This window comes from Nelumbo lutea, chromosome 1 (genome assembly GCF_056320005.1).
Source record: "Nelumbo lutea isolate HS-2025 chromosome 1, American lotus-T2T, whole genome shotgun sequence".
Lineage (NCBI taxonomy): Eukaryota > Viridiplantae > Streptophyta > Magnoliopsida > Proteales > Nelumbonaceae > Nelumbo > Nelumbo lutea.
Window position 1 is genome coordinate 127,747,967 of NC_142684.1, and position 14,062 is coordinate 127,762,028.

General features: G+C 36.3%; 1 protein-coding gene across 1 annotated transcript; it reads right to left on the reverse strand.

The window, feature by feature from the left end:
* Window positions 1-2,397: 2,397 nt before the first annotated feature.
* Window positions 2,398-13,840, reverse strand: LOC148877455 (V-type proton ATPase subunit d2-like). Its single transcript, XM_088941442.1, has 10 exons — window positions 13,411-13,840; window positions 11,043-11,163; window positions 5,909-6,016; window positions 5,731-5,833; window positions 4,938-5,018; window positions 4,771-4,856; window positions 4,582-4,641; window positions 4,441-4,489; window positions 3,593-3,727; window positions 2,398-2,824 (listed from the first exon to the last, which is right to left on the reverse strand). Exons 1-10 carry the CDS (start codon window positions 13,589-13,591, stop codon window positions 2,693-2,695), a joined length of 1,056 nt encoding a protein of 351 aa, XP_088797568.1. The 5' UTR covers window positions 13,592-13,840; the 3' UTR covers window positions 2,398-2,692.
* Window positions 13,841-14,062: the final 222 nt, after the last annotated feature.

A 14,062-nucleotide genomic window follows, 5' to 3' on the forward strand; every position in this document is an offset into this window, starting at 1 on the left:
CAAAGAGTTTATTTCTACTGAGCTCCAAAGAATTTAGTGCTTTCTAGGAAATTATCTTCGATGGAAGCTCTCCAAACTGATGGTGCCTTTTGCTGTAATGACATATTTTTGAAAATTTAAAGAATAGTCAAGGATGGAAGTCTTTTCTCTTGCAACCTATAGAGTTGTAAACCTGCTTAAGTAGGCCAGTTTATGTAAAGAGACTAGGGGTGAGCATTCGGTTTATTTAGTTAAAAATCGAATTGAATAAACCAAAATTAAAAATGAAAACCGAACCAAAAACCGAAATAATTGAACCAAAATTTTTGGTTATTTCGGTTAAAAACCGAATTTAATTAATATATACATAATATTATATATTATAACCTATCATATATTATAATAAATATTATGAAATTTAATTTCATTATAATACATTATATATAAAATATTAATATATAACATATATAACATATTGTATATTAAATATTATATTGTATATTATATATTATATAATATATAATAAATCCTAGTTAATTCAGTTTTTTTGGTTAACCAAATTTCTAAATCTGAAAACCAAATTACCCAAAAACCGAATTACATAAAAACCCAACTAAAAATTTCTGTTCGATAATTCAGTTTTAACCGAATAATGTTCACCCCTAAAATAGACCCAAGTTCTAACAAGAAAAGGGAAGACTCCTTGGTTTGAACTTGTTGTACAAACAGAAATTATAAAGGAATGGAGCTTATTGTTCAGCGCTTTCCAAACCCTGAGTGCAGCAGTGTTGCAGAACCAATACCAAAAGTTGATATGAAACTGAAGATTGCAAAAAGTCGTATCACTTGGTTGCTCTCCTAACCTTCTTAAAACCGCATTTGCCCCTATGGTGTAGCCAAGTGATTGCAAATCAATTTCCAAATTAAAATAGCCCACAAGCTTCTAGTACTCGTGCACTCACTTGTTAGACCTCCACGAATCACCAATGGAAGATGCTCACACACTAGAAATCTGTGCCAAAAATTATGGTTGGTTGCTACTTAGAATATATCCTTGTGGTGTTCTCTTCTTCAACCCCTTAGCCAACACGAGGATTAAACTTTCAGATTTACCCACGCCTCACCAGTTTCAAGTGAGTTGAGATTTTCTGCCAACAACATTCCAACCTCTACCAACTTGACCTAACACGGTGCATCTTACCATAAAACTGTGACAGTGTGACCCATTATAAAAGTGGGATCCGCCATGTATGAAATGTGTGATGTAAGATCATGTTGGTAGAAGGTTGAAATGTCTTTGTTGGCAGGTGATTCGGACTTGTTTCAAGTAGCCACCTTCTCATCTCCACCTACATCTTCTGAGTGTATTTTTTTTCGGTGCTAATTCTCTTAAACCCGGCTTAATTCATATATTTTTCATTCGTCGTGGTGAAGACAACTGGATCTTTTATGAAGATCTACCAAACAATATGCCATTCTACAAATCCGTGACCAATCCTGTTTTCTACAAGGGACTCTTTTACTGCCTTGCTATCCTTGAACCCAAGAAAGAACATGGAGGGTAGTCATAATCGGACTGTTTTGGGCAGACCCAAAACACCAATTCGTTTACAAACCTATCAGATGCTTTTAGTGGAATGTGATGGATATCTTTTATCAGTGCTACTTGGCCAAGGAGGTGAATGAGTAGTGTTTAAGCTAGACTATTGTAAGATGAAGGTATGGAAGTGAAATTTTTTAAAGAAGATCAAATGCTATTTGTTAGCACCCGGACGTTTCTGTCAAGAAAGTGGCAAGGGGAATGACCGACCAAAATTTGATCACATTGATGGTAGAAGCAACACCCACGAATGTAGTATGTATTACTATTTAAATAAATACTGGGAAGTACTACACTTTCGGAAGTGATTATTCCAGCAAGGGTTTATATCATTCTATGGCATAAAAGAGAGGGTAGACTGTACATGGATTGAACCCAATTGTGTGACACCATCAGAAGAGGAACTCAATTGGGTTGTAATTCCTGGCCAGTAGCGCTATCTCAATTTACAACTTTTGTTATTTATTTATTTTTTTTCTCCATACATTATAATTACTTTCTTTCTATAGTTTGATTTGTTAGGAATTTAAGTTTATAATTCTATTTCACCATTCAAAGAATACAATATTATAGTTTGAGAGAGGCCCGTTTCACAAAATATTTTTTATTTTGTCACCTGCACCCCACAACGTCCCACAGCACATCCCGCCATGTATTGGGAACATCTCCTAATGATGACATCATCGGTTTTGATACTATCATCGGGAGATGTTCCTAATACACGGAGGGGATGTGCTGTAAGACGTTGTGGGGCGCCAGCTGTGAACTCTTATGTACAAGGTAAATTAGAAAAAAAAAAAAAAAGAAGAAATAATGAATGAGACATTGAGACCTTAGTCCTCCATAATGTAATATAGGTCACAATAAAATTCAATTTGAAAACTTGTTTGAAAAAAAAAAAAAAAATCTGAGCGAATCCAGATACGAATTTCCTTCCGCTACAAGAATTATGATTACTTATTAATTATTATTAGCCCGTGCAACTTGGAAATAGTTGCATGGGAAGTAGCAGCACCAATCTCTGCAACCTACAACAATAAAATAAGAGATCTAGAAAAGAATGTAGAAAGGTCAGGGACTTCTTTTCATTTTATGTGATGGATTTTGAAGCATCTAAAATATAAACACGACACTATCATGAACTCTGGACTTCTGGTTCTGAGCCACACATTCAGATATCCACATTAGGTTCCTTATCTCCTGCTCTCTTAACCTCATGTATGCAAAGAAAACACCATAATGGAACTGAAAATCAAAACGAAAACAAATCATCATTCTTCATATTGAAAACAGTGGTAGAAAATAAGGTAAAAAAGTAAACGTTAAGCACCTTTTACCATAAATGGACTAGTTGGTAGATTTATTAATGTAGTTTCATCTCTTGAAACACTTTTGGCTCAACAAATTGACCAACCAACCTCTCAAAGAACCATTCAACCTAAAAGCTTAAGCTGTTAGGTGAGGTCCTTGAATAGGTTGATATTCTCTAACACGCCCCCTCACATGAAAGCCCATTGGGCTTGAAGTGTGAACAAGCACAGGCCCACTCATACCTTGTGGTGAAACTTAATTAATTATATAATGGGGGTAATGAGGATCGAACACTAGACCACTTGGTCAAAGTGGCTCTGATCGCTGTTTTCAAAACCAGACCGGACTAGACAGTCGGACCGGAAAAACCAGGAACCGGTCACCTGACCGGTTCCGTTTTCCTCCAAAACCGCTTTTTCCCCCAAAACTGTTGATTTTGGTCAGCAAACCGCTGAACCGGCCGGTTAACCGTTCGAACGGTTTTGACCATTTTCCAATTTTTTAATTTTTTAATTCAAATTAGTAACCAAACCCCTGACCGGTTCGTTTTTAAAAACCATGGCTCTGATACCATCTCAAAGAACCATTGAACCTAAAAGCTTAAGCTGTTAGGTGAGGTCCTTGAATAGGTTGATATTCTCTAACACAACCTGTGGATTTTTGAGCTTGTAAAGTAAGAAACTGGTTTCATGGTGTATGTACCTGTTGTTCGAAGGCCAAGCAGAGCCTTTTCACCTCCTCTTCATAAAATGCTTTGTCTAGCATTTGACTCTCTCCATAAGACAACTTGGCAAAAATAGACTGGTAAGCAGGATATTTCTCCAGGGCAGCACGTACCTACACAGAAATCCAATCCATAAAAGGCTATGAGTAATTGAGTAAAAGCACATTGAATTGAATATCAGAAAGAAGGATGAGGAAATGTGAGGACTATACATTTAGAAAATAGAAATCAATAACATTATTGGGCTTCGTGTCAAAATAATTAGGTTTTATGGTTGCATTTGTATTAAATTTATCCAGGTTATTCTTCAAGAAAAAATACCACTATAGTTAGAGACAGGATATTTGTGGTTCTCAGATTCAACAAAACAAGAAGCCAACGATAGAGTTTAGTCCTTTCGCAAGGATTAACATTTTGAGTATGGAGCATAGTTGTCACTTAAGTCATGAAAACACATCCTCATAGTTAAAAGTTTCTTCTTATATACATTACAAGTCAATGATTCATAATTGACCAGACAAGTAATGCACAATGCCGACTAACAGTTAAGTCCAACTTAAGAAAGCAGTCATGGTTGTTAAAATTAAGTCATGAAATCGCATTCTCATAGTTAAGAAATACTTGTTATATACATTAAAAGTCAACTATTCATAATTGACCGGACAAGTAATGCACAGTGTTGATTAACAGGTACCAACTTAAGAAAGCAGTAAAGTTTGCTAACATTTTATTTCATCAAATAGTGGAAGATCCTTTAAAGAACATAAACAAGAAGAGAAGATAATCCTTCCAATGTTGGAATTGGAATTCTGTTAAAGAAACTAACCTGATCGACGTCTTCACAGACCGCAAGTTCCTCATGCCCATAGGGATATCTACAAAGCAGAAATACAATATAATTAGTAAAATCTTCATTCCGGGCTATAAAAAAAAAAAAAAAAAAAAAAAGCTTGCAGGAGAAGCTTACAACAAACCAAAATTAGAGTAGAGCTTCTTGCGGTCATCCCGTGTCAGCTCAGTGCCAATACTGCAAAAAGGAAACCACAGGCATGTAAAAGTTCTGTATGTGGAAGTGTGGAAGAGTATCAAAATACCTAAAGAAAACTCGCAGAAAGAGACAACAACATGCAAACTTATATACAGTTATACACTCTACCTGTTTATTGTGATATTGACAGTCCGCTTGTCAGCCTCGAAGGCTAAAAGGTCAGTCATAATCTCTGCAGTAGCACCTCCAAGTTTCTGCTTGAAAATATAACTTTAGATGCTTTCACATAGATTTCAATAGATCATTTCTCTATAAACTTAGCAAATTATGCTCACCTTGCAAAACTTATAGAAATCCTCAAGGTATGCCTTGTAAAGAGTATTCCTCATAATTTCTATGTTCATGTCATCCAAGTCCTATAGGAGGTACAAAATAAAGATAATGGAATAACAGAAAAAACCATTTTTCATGCTTAGAGATGAAGTTTTGTCCTCTCTTAAACAAAATTGAAAAAACAGATCATTTTCAGCTAAATGCATACAGATTCTATCTGAATGACCAGAAGGAACATTTAAAATAGAAATTAAATTATGAAGTATGCCTATCTATTGGATTAATATAAAGTGATAAAGAACATATTACTAATTGTCCCAAAACCAATTTATACCTCACAACATAAATGTTTAAAGGTCACAAAATCATTAATGTCCTACAAACTGTTCATATATAAAACCACAGAAAACAATTTTTTGGCTTTAACCAACATTTTGATTTAGGCATTCTAACAAACCGAACTTGTTGTCATAACCATACTAAATTCAATTCAGTTGGTTCGGTTTGGGCCCATTAACAAGCCTGACAAGCTAATAACTAATATTATATGTTTTAATAAATATTATTTATTATATAATATAATATTTATATTAATAAATATACATATATTATACATACATACATATATTTTAATATATATACCAGTTTTATTTGGTTTTTGGTTCAGTGGTTGATTTTTTTGTCAAACCAAACTGAAAACCATAAAAACCAAACTGAATCTTCTTATTCAGCTGGTTCGGTTTGGTAGCTGAATTTGAACTCCCCTATCTCATGTGCTATAAAAATGGTCAATACCTCAGACGTAATGCATTCAGAGAAATATGGAGCCAATGGTGTGTCAACAAGCACTAATCTGTAAAGCTCACGCATATTCTGTGCTACTGCAAGGCTAGCAATACTGAGAAAGAAAAAGAGAATGAGCACGAACTGTTAAGCATCACAAACCAGATAAACTGCTGGATAAATACAGTACCTGTCAAACATTCCCAAAGGGTGGCATTTTTCTAATAATTCTTGAACATCCCTCTCATGTAAAGTGCCAGTTACAATAAGAACAACATTGTCAATCATGTGACCATACCTGGAAAAAACAACAAAATACAGAATCATTGTCTGCCCTAATTTTGATCTCTACACCTTATACTTTTCACTCACCTTCCTCTCTCCTTCAACAAGAGAGGGGGGGGGGGATTCTTATGGAGATGAACTAGGATGTAATTCCTATGGAGCATGTGGGAGGAAAGAAATGCTAAAATTATCAATGACAAGAAATTGGAGCCACAAAGATTTGGCCCCGATAAGTATGGTTCCTCATACCTTTTAGTACAGAAGGATTTAAGGGATCTTTCTGGATTTGATGGTTAGAAGATTCTAAAGAAGTATCCACAGACAGCCATAACAGAAAAAGGAATCCACTCAGATCTGAGATTTTGGCCTTTGTTGATGGACAAGAGTAGGGTATGCATATGGAAGGGAGTTTCATCAAATAGGAGATTTCCTATTTGTTTTTAGCAGAATGAAGTTTCATTTAGATAGGCCATGGTATTTGCATCATTTCATTCAACAGGCTAAATCTTTGGCATCCAAAATGAATAACTTATTCAGCTTGATTTGAAGATCATTGAACTCCTTTGCAGATGATTACCAAAAAAAACTCCTTCGCAGATAGGGTATCACAAGAGGGTTTACGCATATCCAGATATACATTTCCATTTCTACTGCAATCTGAAAAGCTGTAGAAGGATTCTGGGAATGGATTCAAGTGGCCTTTTCATCATGCATCAATCAAGCTTCATATATATGTCTGCACTTAAGTTTTCTACTACAGTACTACGTGTGTAGTTTTTTTTTTTTTTTTTTTTTTTGTATTTTTATGAGATTGTACCATTACTTATAAGAAAGAGAATGGTCTACACTGAGAAAATTGTAAAATCCAATTACTTCATTCGCCTGGGTAATTCATCCTTCTGTTTTCTGATAATATTATGGCCCTAGATCTACCTCTTTAGCTTCATGATAAAGCTCATCAATGAAATAACACCTCTAGTAAGACAGTCCACAACCAAGTTACCAGTCACGGGAACCCAGGTACACAGGATCTTCATTCTAGAGGACAAAGATCTAATTTCTCCAGTGTTCCTCCAAGGTCCCCTAGCATGACAAACCATCTTTAGATAACAATTTTCTTACTCCCTCCATAATGATTCTCATAAAAACTAAAAATAATGAAAAGTTTAGCTCCTATAGAAGGTAAATCTCAACTTTGATAAGGATGCTCGTACCCAGTGGTGGACCTGAGAAGGTGAAGAAAATGGTGCCAGAAACCAAGGGTTTACAATAAAATGACACTTGGTCTTGGTATTTATGAGTTATAACATTTTACCACCCTAATTAGCAGGGAATCATGCCAGTTGCTGACAACCCTGTGATCCCTAATAGGATAGGGAAAGAAATGATGTCATCACTTTCACTCTTTATGTTATTTATTGTCAAGATTAACTTATTCTGCATGAAAAGATATTTTGTCGTTTCATGTTATGCATCCCTTCTCACCATTTTGTGTTTCTTTCTCTACATATTGCCATAGAGAAACTGAGGAAGATATTTCCCAAATTCTGCACATCTCCATTTTTCTCAGTTGAAGTCATATTTACCTAATTCACTGAAGCCTCTAATTGTTCTGAATGTTCTCCTAGCAAAACCTTCTGAACCATGTAATTATGGATAAACTAGACTTAAGCAAGTCTATATTTGTTTTGCATGATAACTTTGTTTCACCCATATTCACTTCTGTCACCATTATAGAAAATAATGGCAAAATAAACATTTTTTTTCTCATTCCACTATACAGAATCCTCAAGACATGGAGGTTTCAAGGAAAAAAAGGAAAACAGTAGGCTGAATTCCTTTTTATGTCATACTGAGAGTTCTGTCAATTCAGTGCTTGACTGCTTGAGATAGGCCTTTCCAGGGAGGTTGTTAGGAGACGTACTCTGTCTTGGGGATTGTCATTGCCAGCATAGATGCAGTAGCTTGTATTTTATTATTTTCTTTTGCTTTGAGATTTGACCTCCATCTTTCTGGTCCTGGTCTCTCTTTGCCCAAAGGCTTTTGGTATTGTACCTTTTTATTAATGAACTATCTTGTTGTTAAAAAGAACAGAAATGCAAAATATAAGAAAAGACATGCATGCTTTCAATGTTCGAAGCTAGATTGAAGATGAGTTCTGGGACAGTGATAATCTTTTCGCTGGATGTTAAGTGTGATGACAAGCTGCTCAAATGTCTTTTCCTGTCCCACTTCTCTGTGACAGAGAATAGATATTGCAAAATCTCTTGAGTGCTATATGATATTGTTAGTGACATTGTAGTGTATGGCTGTATGCCCCTAAATTCAGAAGAAACATGCAAGACTGGGAGATGAACAGAGTGGGAACTTGCTTGAAAATTTCAGCGTAATCTCTTAATCACCAGTAGTAATGATAGTTGTACCTGGAAATGGGAACAATCTGGTATCTTCTCTGTGAAGTCTTGTGTGAGGGCCATGTCTATTGGCCCTCATCCAAATTTCCCTCATAAGTTGGTTTGGGTGCATAGGGTCCCTTCAAAAGTAGCATTTCTCAGCTGGGTGATTGTTCTAGGTAAGTGCCATATGAAGGAGAACCTGGGCAGAAGTATGAACATTGAGAACAGCTGAACAGGTGTGTGCTCTGCAATCAGCATGTGAAAACATCTAGCCATCCATTTGTTCGCTGTAAAACCATTTGGAGGATCTTGGTGTTCTTTTTAAGCCTCAATATTAGCTGGGACTGCTAGGTGACCATCTCTTGGATCTCATTTTTCTCAGTTGGTCATTTTTGTTGAGTTTGGATTAGAGTATTTCCTTCAATTCAACACCATGTCTATGAAATACTGGATTTACATCCTCCCAAAAAACCAGGTTTATTCTTTAAACCTCAAAAGCCACAGACATGAGTTTTGGGGACAGTCTTAAATCAAGTGGTTATGATATTTTAGCATGTCAACAAGGGAAAGGTCTTTGATCAGCCTATGTCAGTTGATTCTTTTGCTTCTCCTATTTGAAGAACTCATCATCATTCTGTATCAATCTCAACTTGGATATTACAATGGATCAACTTTCTATATTTCACCTTGATCCACCTTTTTGGCAACTGAAATCCAAGAATCAACTCCAATTCTAACAAGTTTGCTCAAATGCTATTATAGCATGTAATCAATGATTTGAAAGCCACACCTAGGCACACAAGCAAAGCACGTTTTAAGGTATGTGCCTTGTCTAGGCCCAGGGGCAGTCAGCCCCTTTGAAAAGGCATGCATGCCTAGGATGCACCTGGTGCGCCCTGAGTCCAGTTCAGATGTGTGCCTTTTCAAAATTCTGCACTTTTTGTTCCTTTTTAAGTACAATGGCTAGACCGGGGCGGAGCCCCCAGACCCTCGACCAAGCCCCTTGAGGCAAGCTCAAACAAATCAATGTTAGGTATTAAATTCTTAATCCCTACAAAAAAAATGATTTTATAATTTTAATTATCTTTTAGAAATATCTTTTTTTAGGATAAATGAATGAACAACAGCATGAGTAAATTGGGGGGTTCTTGTAGCTTCGGTGAGCAGGTGAATGTGTTCTTTGTGAGCCAGAGGCTGAGAGTATCATACACCTGTTAGTTGATTGCAGCTTCACAAGTTTTATCTGGGGTTTGCTTTACCAGTTGGTTAAAATCGAACAGCAGTCACCTCAGGTCCCTAAAGACATTTTTGACCATTGGCCATATACAGAGTAGCTAGGAAAACAAAGATTTTCTGGAGTTATGTGTCGTTTTCAGTTTGCTGGGAAGTATGGAAAGAAAGGAAAACATGCCTTTTTTATGGCAAACATAAGTCTAAAGAAAATTTGCGTGCAACCATTGCTGCAAGGATGGTGAATTGGGACATGTTGCTTCCGGAGTTTCGAGGCATCAAAAGATAAAACTTTGGAGCAGATTTCAGATAACCTTATAACGACTGAAGTTTTTAGTATGATGCCTGGGCCAGATTTCTATTTGCTCCTTTCTTTGTAATGGGTGATGCCTCAGCAGATTGCCTTCTTTTGTAAAACTTATTTATTATAACAAAAATTTCTTTTTATTGATCTTCGGAAAAAAAAAAAAAACTTTGGTTTTTTTAAATGCTTGACAGTTGTAACCTGTTATCATTTATTATATTTACCAATGTTGAGTATTTAAATGGATGGTCTCTAGTTGAAATTTGTGAACAGGGGCAGACTAAGGAAGTTGGGAACCTGGGCTAGCGAGAAAATACTTTTAGATGGACAGGCAGTTAAAGTGATCTAGGATGAAGCATGATGGATCTACAGGTTAATAAGCTTGATATTTAATTACACAGTAGTACTGAACTTTCTAAAGTAGCTGTAGCCTGTATGTATGCTAAATGTGGTGTGAAAATGAGTTTAGGTAGGGTGTATGCTAAGAGTGCCTGTGATATGATTAATTTCTACTGGACCTGGAATTAACTAAGGGGGATGATTTTAGTTTTTAGGTTTCTCTGGCTAGCTAGGAAAGTATGCTTTTGAGAAATCGAAAATAATAAAGGCTCACTTGTTTGAGGATGAAATGTGTCCAATTAAATCCCTGAATTACCTTTCATGTACCAGGAGACCCTATATTTACTCTGGAGGTTAAGGAGAACCACAAACCACAGGATACTGCAGAATCACAATATTAAATCGTCATTCACTGTTTATCAAAATAAAAAGCACAGCATAGAACTTTCTATAAGGTGTGGTCAATCTAATGAGGGTCCTCTATTGGTAGACATTATCTTTATGGTTGCAACTCATTGTTATTGGATTTGCTGTCCATCTTGCCTTTTTTTCGTCTCATTATCCCAACTTTTTAGGTTTATGGTCTCCATATTCATTTTTCCTCTTTTATTAATGAAATTCTTTTAACTTATTGCTTATTTAAAAAAACAAGGGACCAGCGATAAATCTCTTCAATTATTTAATTTTTTGAAAGTTGGGTTGTCAAGATATGCTACTAACGAAATAAATGCTATGAAATTCTATAAACAAAAATCTTAAGCTATACTTACGTTATATACTCTAGGAAGGTCGATAGTGGCTCTGTCGCTTGGCACAACATGTGTTTATATTCATCAACCAGTTTAAGAGTGCATTTCTCCACAATTGTAGTGGTATGCAAAGGGGAAGGCTCTGCAGGAAGCTTATAAGAAATCAGTGTATTTAAATAGTACAGAAATTCAGAGAGACATTTGTCAAGATTAACATTGGTGGCAAAGACAACATATAGAAGCAGTGCGGAACCTCAAATGTACAAAGGACCTAATAAATGGGACCAAGTAGTCAAGGTCCAATTCAATGGGCAAAGGGTATAAAAGATAAAAAAAATATATACTTCTTATTATGAAGGTGATACATTCTTTTAACTATAGACCAGTCTTTTGCACTGTTTTGTAGTTTGTACTTTGAGAAGTTAAAATGGTTTCCCCAGGATTATTGTATCATTGATATGATACCTTCTTTATGACATTAAGAAGATCTAGATTTTTATATGCAATTAACTTTGCAGAATTAACCCATAACAATAGTAGCAATAAAAAGATAAAAGTTGTGGGCCAGTGGATAAAAGATAAAAGTTATTCCAAGTGATAAGATTTGAGGTTTCCATATTGCAAAAAATATTGCATGTATGGTTTCGACTGCTTTCCTTGACAAATGCCTTATAATGGACTGACTAAGTACTAGAAGAGAAATGTCATTATTTGATATTACTTGCAGCCTGTATGGACTGGTTGATAAATTGACCAACCATATTTTCTTTATTGTCATTTCAGTCAAGTTCTATGGGCCTATTTCCTAATTATTTTGGGGAATAGTTGGAGTTTTTTAGGAACCAACCATGGATGTCTTTTTGTGCTGGAAACTAAAAGGACTAAGCAAAAGGACCATATTCTCTTTCGCCTGGAAAGAAAGAAATTTGTGCATCTTTGAGAACCAAAAGACTCTACTAGATGCAATGTTGAGGAAGGTGGATGTAACATTCTCATGGCTACTGTATACAAGGAATACAGGGAAATCCCTCCCTATAGATGGTTGTTTTTCTTTTGAATAACTTTTTGCCCTTTGGCACCATGGGGCTTGATGTACAGCTCCTGGGTTATGGCTCACACCTGTGCTCCCTATAGTACTTGGTTAATACACAATACTTTATTTTCTAAAAAATAAAATAAAAGATTTATAAGGACAAAATCTTTAAGAAACAACATGTCCAAAAATGAGTGTGGCAGAAATGCATATGCTAAGATGGTTGAGTAGAAAAGCTAAGAAGAAAAGGAACAAAAATGAAATCATTCAAAGGAACCTAGGAGTAGTTCCAATAGATGATAATATGAGAGAAAGTAGACTTAGATGGGTTTGGTCACATGCATAAAAGGCCATCAACAACACCCATAAGAAGGAGTGATTTGCCGCAAGTTGAAGGGGCTAGAAGGGCTAGGGGTAGACCAAAAAGGACATGGGTAGAAGTAATAAGAAATTATTTGAGTGCCAATAATTTAATAATAGTTATGGCATTAAACAGAATGGATCGGCAAAACAGAAGTCATGTAACTGACCCCATAGGCCCATATAGTTGGGATAAGGCTTGGATGATGATGATAAAAGCATTAAGACATTGTGACCACATATTATTTAAAATAATGTGGATGTGCCAAATTATAATTACAACTAATAATGTTTTAAGAGGTACAGGCATGGGCCGAGGCCTTAAGATCTTTCTGTGCTTGAGACCTAAGCCTCAATTTGGAGAGGTTTAAGCCTCATGAGATCACATTCTTTCAAAAATACTAAGTCACAGACAGGACTAGTTTTATACAAGAAGATTGTGTTCTTCATATAAACAAGGAGCACAGAATACTAAAAGATTAAAGAAGCTACATTCTTATAAATCCTTCAAGGCTGTTAGAAAGCTCTTAAATTTGAAGTAAACCTTAAACGTGTTAGACAACCTACAGATATAACAGATTACTAAAAATACTAGGAAAATGTGGAATTGTTCTATAAATCAGTTTTGTTATGAGAATCCTGCTTCATTGAATGTATAGAATACATGTTGTTGATGCAAGGCATGTGCCTTGTACTTTATATATGAGCCTCGAAGTTGAGCCTCAGGGCGTTTTACTTAATCTTCGCATCGACGCCCACACTCCTTTTAGAAAACTGGCAGGAAACTAAATATGTTTCTCACTAGCAAAAATAGCTAGAGACTTGAAGAAAAACTAATGGAACATGGCAATTCAGGTGAAGAACACCAAGCATCCATAGAGACCAGATGGTCAGAGTGATTGCATTAAAATTCAAACTAGCTATCTCTCTTGATATAAACTCCACCTTAAATTGCTAAGATAGACAGAAGTTCAAATGGAAACCAGCTCAATTTACCGTTTTGCAGATAGGGACCGTATTCAGTGGCGGAGAGGTGCATCTTGATGTCGTCGAGGGTTTCACACTGGCACAAATTGTTATAGTCAGAAGCCGTGAGAAGGCTAGATCTGTGGCCTCGGACGACCGCTTCAAGATATCCGCCATGGATATTGAAAGTTAGAGCTTCGAAGCCGTACATCTTAATCCTCAATAGAGAGGGAACCAAGAAAGGAGTCCTGGGAAAGAAGCGATCTGAACGATTTTGCAGAGGTAGGTTTCGTGAGAGTCGCTCAGAGCAGAGGGTGGGAGACTCGGAGAGTGATGGATCCGTCGGTTTTGATAGCCTCGCCTCGCGCTCACGTGTTGCCGTGCGATTGCGAAGTTCATTTTTATGCCGGATGCCGTTGCAGCTGGTAATCAGTTGCTTCGCGTGAAATGGACGGGTGGGTAACCGGGGCAACCCACACCAGTTGGTTTCCGCTTTAACGTGTTGCACGGTTGAACCGATGTCATTTATTTTTATGCGTTCACGGGTTGAACAATTAAACCGTTGGTTAAACCGATCAAATCAATTACCGAATAAGCTTTTGGTCTGATAATATTTCCATTGGCTCACTTGAATGATGGGAGTGTATGTAATTGAAAGGCTGAGCCCAGTACTTGATCGTTA

Coding starts and splice junctions, on each gene's coding strand:
- LOC148877455 (XM_088941442.1), bottom strand. CDS start 13,591: ATGTACGGCTTCGAAGCTCTAACTTTCAATATCCATGGCGGATATCTT. Junction 5,834..5,908: donor CCTTTGGGAATGTTTGACAG/GTACTGTATTTA, acceptor TTTCTTTCTCAG/TATTGCTAGCCTTGCAGTAG. Junction 5,019..5,730: donor CTGAATGCATTACGTCTGAG/GTATTGACCATT, acceptor TACCTCCTATAG/GACTTGGATGACATGAACAT.